Source organism: Mangifera indica, chromosome 3 (genome assembly GCF_011075055.1).
Source record: "Mangifera indica cultivar Alphonso chromosome 3, CATAS_Mindica_2.1, whole genome shotgun sequence".
NCBI classification, from domain to species: domain Eukaryota; kingdom Viridiplantae; phylum Streptophyta; class Magnoliopsida; order Sapindales; family Anacardiaceae; genus Mangifera; species Mangifera indica.
This window is the reverse complement of record NC_058139.1, coordinates 13,158,081-13,167,379: the sequence shown is the minus strand read 5'-3', so window position 1 is coordinate 13,167,379 and position 9,299 is coordinate 13,158,081. Positions and strand designations below refer to the sequence as shown.

The 9,299-nt window shown below is 29.9% G+C and overlaps 1 protein-coding gene across 1 annotated transcript; it reads left to right on the top strand.

Moving 5' to 3' along the window:
- Positions 1-347: 347 nt before the first annotated feature.
- LOC123210358 lies at positions 348-5,031 on the top strand. Its single transcript, XM_044628653.1, has 11 exons — positions 348-487; positions 572-655; positions 1,102-1,197; positions 1,288-1,363; positions 1,453-1,551; positions 1,653-1,726; positions 1,821-1,928; positions 2,073-2,210; positions 3,309-3,414; positions 4,021-4,226; positions 4,602-5,031. Exons 1-11 carry the CDS (start codon positions 380-382, stop codon positions 4,668-4,670), a joined length of 1,164 nt encoding a protein of 387 aa, XP_044484588.1. The 5' UTR covers positions 348-379; the 3' UTR covers positions 4,671-5,031.
- Positions 5,032-9,299: the final 4,268 nt, after the last annotated feature.

Genomic DNA, 9,299 nt, shown 5'->3' with positions numbered 1-9,299 from the left:
TCCATACATCTAATTGTTTATTAAAAAAATACGATTTGTGATTTTGATCGGTTTAAAAATCGTCCAAAATGCAATTTAAAACTGTTTTTTAAAATTTATTAATTCAAATTAAATTATTTTATAATTAAACTAAATTAAACTAAACTAAACGATAATAAGTCGATCCAATTTTATATTTTAAAGCAGATTATAGACACACCTAAGTATTTTTGTGAAATACCAGCAAATTCAATCGTGAAGTTTAAAAAACCAAATTTTATTCTGCTTCGAAGCCTTGGAACATCGGGTAATTTCTTTTTTGGGTAGGCCCAAAATAATGGGCTCCATTTACGACCCAACCCGGGCCCCGTCACTCCCATAACCTGAACATACAAAATACATGTCCTTTCCCACATATCTGACTCAGACTCTTCCCTCTCTAATGGATTTTCGAGTTCTCACCTTCTTTCTTTTCATAGTCTCCTCTTTTCTCTTCTCCCAATATAAGGTATGCTCTTCCACTCTCTCTCAATTCTTTGTAACTTTTTTTTTCTCGCGATTCAATTGTTTGATCTGGTTAATTTTGATCTAGGCCGAAGATATTAGTCCTGTTTTCTTCATTGATAGTCCACAGCATCAATATCTTCGTACTTCCTCTCAAAACAATGTCGTTCGGGTAATTACGATTCTATCCAACCATTTTACGAAATTATGCTTTTTACTTTATTCTCTGTTGACACGATTAATTGAGATTTGGTTCTCTTGCTGTATAAACTGTTGGTTAGTTAAAGTTAAAGTTTAAATTCGATCATTTTCTTAACATTTTAAGTTCGATAACATTATTTTGATACAATTATATTTTAAAATCTGTTCGTAATATTTCGCTCGAGAATGTTTCTTAGATCTATTTTTTTCTGATAAATTTGGTATTAAGAAATTGTTCCTCCGGTATTTTTTCTGTTGATTTCATAGTTAGATTTGTGATTGGTAATTTAATTTGTTTTTTTTTAAGTATTTTTTGTGATGCTGGAATGAATATCATGTTCTGTGTGCTGTTATTGGATATAAAGAAGTGTTGTTCTCACTTCAAGTTTTGAATATGTTTGATGTTTGTTGTTCCAGTCTCATTCAATATTGCCATCGGAAGTTGGAGCTGCCATTTCAGTCTTGCTTGGTTTTGCGCCTCCTGCTACGCTTACAGCGGATGGTTCATCTAAGGTTGTTAAAATTTGATGCTCTTCTCTCTTGTTTGTCTTCTGTGGTGGAGGCTTGCTGAAAGGACTTATTTTTATTTTTATTATTTTGCAGTTGAATGAAGTTCTTGTGCCTAATCCATTTAATAGACCACGTGCTGTTTTAATGCTGGAAGTTAGAGGAGTTGTTGGTAATGCATTGGCTTACAGAATGCTTCTTAAAGATTTCTTTTTTGTAAAACCAATTTTATAGTGGATAATGAGTTTCTTCTTGATGTAGATCCCAAGCTCTCAGTTGACCTTGATGGTACATGGTTAAGTGATGCCTTTAACAGTAAGGTTAATCTTGGTTCAAACAAAGTTGACATTCAACTTCCAGGTACTTGACCTTTCAACATTTATTATTCATTTCTTGTGTTAGGCTTTGTCTACAAAGGAACGTGGTGAAGACTTTTTAATTTCTGGCCTTTTTTTTTGCAGGCGAGAATGAAGTTTCTGTAGTTTTCCTAGATGAACAATTAGCAGATCACTCCGAAAAAGAAATTCATGAATTTGTCAGTTGTGACTCATTCTTGATATCTATTATGCCCAATTTTGTTAATCTTCTTCTTTTTTACACTTCTCTGACTTTTATGTTTGTTTACTTAGGCCTCTTGGTTGGGTGGGTCATATATTGCTGATGCCTCAGAACTGCTAAATGGAGAGTTGATTATTCCTGTGGCCAATGGTGTCAATGTTAATCTTCATATCTCAAAGGTCTATTTCAGGATGCATAATTTTTATTTTATTGTTACAGTGAATCTTCATTTGTCTTGTGTTTGAGCTTGACATATGAAGATTCACATTTTGAGCTTGCATATTTTGTGTTTATTGTTGTAGTCACATTTCAGTTCTCTGCAGAAAGCAGAGAGAGACTTTGCTTTTAGTCTTTTGGCTCTATGCCAAAATATCAAGAGGGCGATGGATGTGCATGAAGTTTTGGCACAGAGTACACAAAGACCTGCTGAATTAATGATGGGTTCTTTTGACGGAATTAAGGTGATAATACTTTCTCTTGGTATTTTGCTGTCTCAAACTCTGAAATGTATGTATTGTGGTGTAATGTGCCCAGGAACTGTTTATCTAATGGACTATAAATTGAAATGCATTCTACCTTACATGGGCCTAAAAAAGATGTCAGTTTCTAACATGGATCAAATTGCACTTTCTTGCATGAATGCATACTTTTTGTGTTGGATAAAGGGTACATTCATATCGCATTTAGCATTTTCTCTTTGATCTTTCTTCTTTGGTATCTGGGGTTATCTTTGGAAGGCCCCTTGTTGATGGGGATAAGACATTGGATGGAGGAGCTGGCTGGTTTCCTCCTTTTATCAGGCTTAATTATCACTTTCTAGATTCTTTGCTTCATGAAATAATTGTACAGGTCTTGTTGGTTATTTGTTGTTCTGATTTCCAATTTGTTCTTTGATCTTTCATTTATGAGTAATCTCCACATTATAGTTTTCAATATTCTACGATACACGATACGTATTATATGATATGATACAATACAAATGGAAAATGATGTATATCATGAGGTGTATCGCAATTAATACAATGCGATATATATTACTGGTATGGATTAATACATTTTTTAGAGGAGATAATGAAGTAGGGGCATATATGAGAAATTTTAAATTTTTATAGGTGTTCGTGATATTTTTCAAAATGATAACGTGTCTGATATTTTTTTATTATTTTATTTTTTAAAAGCTGTATTATATGATGCGATATGATTCTCGATACATGATACGTAAAATTAGGTTTTCGATACACGATACGATACATGATTTATCTTGAACAAGCTTTATATCTTATTTAGGTGCCTTTCCATCTTCAAGCTTTCAGGATTATTCAATATTGTTTATTTTATTGCATCTAACAAAAAATTTGGAATTTTCCAAATACTTCATATTGATTATATCAAGCTTTCCTGATCAAATGATGTTTTTGTTTTCAGCTTGTCTTTATATATTTTCAGAGCAAGAAATATGTTCTAAGATTGTTGAAAATCATGTAACTATAAATGAGGCTTGCATCCAATATCATGAAAGTTTCTTCATTATTTTTTTCTTCTCTTCAATATTTTTGCAGGCTTTACAAGAGCAATATGGACCTGAAGGTGTTGGCCAGCAAGGGATGAGACTATTGCTTGCAACACTTTCCAAGATATATGATTTATTACTATCATCTTATGAAGGTACTGTGGCTTGGTATTGAGAAATCTGTTTGTAGTCTGTGTAGCATGATAGAACTCATTTAACCTAGCAATCTATTGGGATAGAGATGAATAACCCATTGTTTCAGAATACTGGTTGTGTGTTTGAAGCACAGGTAGGTTCCGTGTGTCAGAAGTTACTCATGTGACATCTGCTAAGATTGGAGCTAATAGATGCCCATCTTAATATAGCTATTTGAATGGTCTTTGGTCTTCTTTTTTGTTTTCCTTGCGGTGCCATCTTATTCTGAGCTTCATCTTTATGACTTTACATGCCATGACCTATGGAAAATGAACCTAGTTGATTTGATTTGTCTTCACCAATGTAATTCCTGTTTCAGTTTTGTATGCATGGCAACTTACAAATTTTCTTGATAAGAATTTTTAGAATGTGCATTCTAGCATTGTCACTCAATGCATGCTAGTAATTGCTCTTTTAAGTAATAGTTGTTTCTTAAAAATTGTAGCTAACAATTTGAAAATTTCATTTGGTTTTGAATTATTTGTATTTCTGTTCTTTAATTTGTTAATCAAATGTTTCTTATTATTTTAAATGCCTGTTGTGACTCATAATTTATTATTAAGCAGGTCAAATAGTTGGAGTTATCTTCTTTAATGGTGCACCATCTCAAGAGTCAGAAACTGTGTTGAATTTGATGTTCACTTCCCAACCATCTCCACGTTGGTTGGCAGAAAGCAAGTCTAATGCAACCATGGCTGCTGAGGTGGTGTTGGTTAGACGGACACTTGCTTGGTTAACGGGGATTATTCTTCTCATTGCAACTCTTTTAGGGGTAAGATTATATTATTTTAATGAAGGATTGATATTTTTTGCTATTGAGGTCGTAGGGTTATGTAAGATAGATAGATCCATTAGCAGCATTGTAAGAGTGGAAAGATTTATTGTGGAATTACTGGGATTTTTTAAGCAGGGATATCTGGTTCTTAGTTATCTTTCTCTCTCACTTTTTGTTTTTATGCATCTGTTGTCAATATATGCATTCTCATGAGTTTTTGTCATTGTCTTGTTCTGGTTGCTTGCCATGTACTGTGCTATTCTGGAATTTTGGATTTTTTAAATCAATAAGAGTTACTTAAGTTGATTTACTGCTTTAAATTTGAAATTTCTGTAATCTAAATCCCTTCTGTTGTTTTTGTTTTCGCTGTAGATCTACTTCCTTCTGAATATGCCACTTACAAGGGACACCCTTCTGTATTCAAATGTCAAGCTCGACTAAATCAAAGAAAGCTACCTGGCCAACTTTTCTACTTCCAGAATCTGTCTAGGATGCCTTTGAACCATATACTTGGGTTTACTTGTAGATATGTTACCGATGATGCTTTTTACGTTGTTATGAAACCCATTTCTTGTTCTGCCTGTTTGGCTAGTTAGCTGCTCTTTTTCAGCCACCAGTAGCTCAACCAATAAGGAATTGACTTACAAAGAAATTGATGGTCGTAAGTTTATTTTTCAATTGTGGGTTTTGTAGGAAGGAGAGATAAAATGTAATGTGTAATAATATTTATATAGTGTGGTTTAGTATAACTTATGATTATTGGATTATGATTTTATGCATAATTTGATTATATGATGATCAATTTTTTTTTTATGTTTGGTACAACTTATGATTTATGAATTATGAATAATCAGAATGCAATTGTGATGGTACAAATAATCTAAAAAGTTAATTATATGTGTTAAAATGTTTCGAATGCCTAATACTTTGGCTTTTGGATTAGAAATACAAAAAAATACATGAAATCTAATAATCCATTTATTTAAAAATGTTAATCTTATTAGTTTATGAATTATGATTTAAGTAATTTAATAATGCAATAATAATTTAAAATTAAAGTATTTATTAAATAATATGAATTAAATAAATTATACTAAATAGGTAGATAATTGTTGTATAGTTAATTTGTGAATGGATTTGGGTTTTTGATATAAAATTTGAATTGACACGATATAAATATAATATGATAACATAAACTGTTCAGGTCTATTCATATTTGATAAAATCAATAACCTAGAAATTGAAGTTCCCTTCTATTTATAGTTTTCATTGTTTGTAGATATCATTGTAATTTCATCTTTTTAAGGTTTGGAGAATATTTAATTACCTCTGAGATAGTTTAGTGTGAGGTTTTTTAATAAAAAATTTATAATATCTGTATTTTCTTATCAACATGTTATTAAAAATAAAAATATATATAATAATGTGGGAAAATTGATATTCAAATCTTTTATGTTCATTTTTGTTTTTGCTTTAATGAATTTGTGCATTTATAATTATGATAAATAATGTTAGATTATTTTTTTATAAATTAAAAAAAGTTTAATAACGTATTTAAAATGGTCTATATTATATTTGACTATTAACAATTACTTTTAGGGAGTGTTTGGTTTGGGATGATGACTGATTAACCTAACAATATATTTTTTATTATTACCATTATCTTATTTAATTTATTAGATAATAAAATATTTTAGTAATTAAAAGTGAATATGATCCGAATTAAGCCCAAACATCCTCTGATTTGAGTTTCACTTGAATAAAAAATAGAAATGGTTCAAATTCATGACTCAAATCCGTGATTTGAATTTATAGTTTGAGTTAATAGTTTATTAGCAAAATAATATAGTTTTACTCAATAATAAACAAAATGATGCTGTTATATAAATGAGTCACGAACTCAAACTATGAATCCAAATCATAAATTTAAATCATAGATTTAAATCATGAATTCCAACTGAATTGAGTCAAACACCTTATAACTAGAGTTTAGCGCAACTAAAGGTGAAAAAATACTTGCCAATCCTTTGGTGAAAATATGTAATTCAGTTTACAATATATTTTTCACCTTTGATTTATTTCTTATTATAGTTAATAAGAGAATTGAGATATCATAGACTTTTTCCCTTTTTAAAAAACTCGCTGGACTGGATTAAACTATTCATGTCCTAGGCAATGGAGGTAGGTAAACAGACCCAAAGCCTTAAAAGGGTGAAAATTAAGTAACTATTATAAGTGGTATATTTCCACCAAGTGAGCAACTTCATGAGAATGCATTAAACAAAGATGGTCGCTGGAAGGAGGGCAGTGGACTTTGGGAGGCAATATTTATTGCCCGACAAGAAAATTTTCCTATATAAAGAGCTCCCTCCTCCTTGCGATGTACAATAATCTGTTCCTCAAGAAAATTTGTATGCAAATAAGCACACCTCTTTTACATCTTGTATTATGTTTCTCAAGATTAAGCGAACTCTTCTTTCTTTCATTTTTTGTTTCCGATAATTATTAAAAATTATAACATCCTATCAACGCGATCTGCTCAAATATATCTTAATATCACTAATATTTAAAATTATGTTATTATCTCATTTGTGTAATGTAAATATAGATATTTTTCCATTTGCGAAAAACAAACTGTAGTTATATTATTTTTTATAACTATTCCACATTTGTAAATACAGATTGGAATTGTATCCTTCTTACAACATGAAGTTTATAAAATCATGAAAGTATGGACCCGAAATCTTAAATATAGTCAGAACTAAGATTTTAAATACTATAATTTAAAACTCAATATTCTAAATATTAATTACAAAACTTGAAGTTTTGCGAATATGAAATAAATATGAACCTGAAGTTTGACACAACAATTTTTGTTTTAAATTAGGCATTCCTCATCATAACATTAATTTTGTTATTTTCATTGACATACAGTTTTTGTAGAAATTTCAAATCTCATAAAACTTCAATATATTGCTCCAAGGTTGGATAGAGAAAATTATATTGAATGAGCTTTTGACACGATTCTTCATTTAGAATCAATGAACCTTGGAGAAGTAATTAAAGAAGCAAATGAAGCGTCTCAATAGGATAAATCTAAGGCCAAATTATCCTTCGACATCACATCCATAAAGGATTGCTAGCCGAATATGTGGATATAATGAATTTATTAGAATTATAGCAAAGTCTGAAAGATAGATTTAAATGTCAGAAATCAATTATGTTATCAATGACACAATATGATTGGACCCATTTATACTTACAAGATTTTAAATCTGTAAGTGAATACAACTCTTCCTTGTTCAGAATAGTTTCCAAAATAAGATTATGTTGAGAAAAAAAATTTCTAAAAAAAATATATTAGAAAAGACATTTTCCACATTTCACCTATCAAATATGCTCTAATAGTAACAAAACAAGGAAAGAAATTTTAAAAAATATTCTGAATTAATATCTTGTCTGCTTGTGGCTAAACAAAAGAATACATTATTAATGAAAAATTATCAAACTTGTCCCACTAGCACTAAATCATTCGTTAAAGTGAACGTAACTACTAGTAGTAGTTCTCATAGGCATAGATGAGGTCGTGGGTGAAATAATTTTTGACTTAGAGGTGGTAATAGTAGGAAATCTTACCATGAAAAATGGACCAAGGATGACCCAAAACAAGAAAAGGGAAAGTAATGCAAGACAAACCACAAAATAATGAAAATAAGTGTTACAGATGTGGTTGTAAGGGCTATTGGTCTTGTACTTGTTGTACACCCAAACATTTAGTAAATCTATACCAAACATCCATAAAAAATAATAAAGAAGATAGAATCAAATTTTGTTAATAATTCGAATCCTATTAATTTGGTGAATCTTGATATTTCATAATTACTTCTAGAAAAAGAATGTAAGTCACTTGATAGTGATAGGAACCTAAGATTTTCAAGATTAAAGTCCATCTCAATCTCTTGTTGTGAAGTTAAGAAATCATGTACATTTGTTTGTATGCTTATTGCCATGTACTCCTTCCTTTTGAATATTTTGTAATGACTAATGTAAATTATAAATAAAAGGCTATGGATTTCGAAATTGAAGCTTTGACACCAAAAAATGATGATGCAGACATATGCCTGCATGATAGTGCATTACACACATAATCCTTAAAGGAAATAATTTTTTATTAACTTTATCACCAATTAAAGGTAAAACAAACACTATTTTAGGATCAACAAACCTAATGGAAGGCTTTGAAAGAGTTACAATTCTGTTAAAAATGGGAGCAACTTAAACATTAATAATACATTATATTCAAGTAGAGTTAGAAGAAATCTACTTAATTTTAGAAATATAAAAAGTAATGGTTATCATATTAAAACTATGAGTGAAAATAATACGAAATTCCTCTATATAACTTGTAATGCATTTGGTCAAAAGCAAATACTTGAAAAATTACCCACTTTATCATCTGGATTGTATTATACAATCATAAAAATAATTGAAACCTATTCAGTATTGAACCAAAAGTTTTTAGTTGCAAAGATTTTTATACTTTAACATGACCATCTAGGTCATCCAAGATCTACAATGAATAAAATTATTGAAAATGCACATGTATATACATTAAATAATCACAAAATTCTATTATTTAGTGAGAAGTTATGTATTGCTTGTGTAAAAGGTAAACTAGTAATAAAAACATCTCACTCTAAAGTTGGAGTTGAATCTTTATCATTCCTATATAGAATTCAAACGGATATATATGAACCTATTCATCTACCAAATGGGTCATTTCATTATTTTATTGTTTTAATTAATGTATCTATACGATAATATTATGTTTGTTTATGACCAACTTGGAATGTTGCCTTTACTACATTGTTAACATAGACTATTGAATTAAAGACACATTTTTTAGATTATCTGATCAAATTAATATGCTTAGACAATGCCAATTAATTTGCATCCAATACATTTAATGATTTTTATATGTCTATGAGGATTGATGTTGAACATCTAATCCTAAGACTAGGGACAATGAGGCAACGACATATGAAGGTTAAAAAAATTGAATTTCGAACT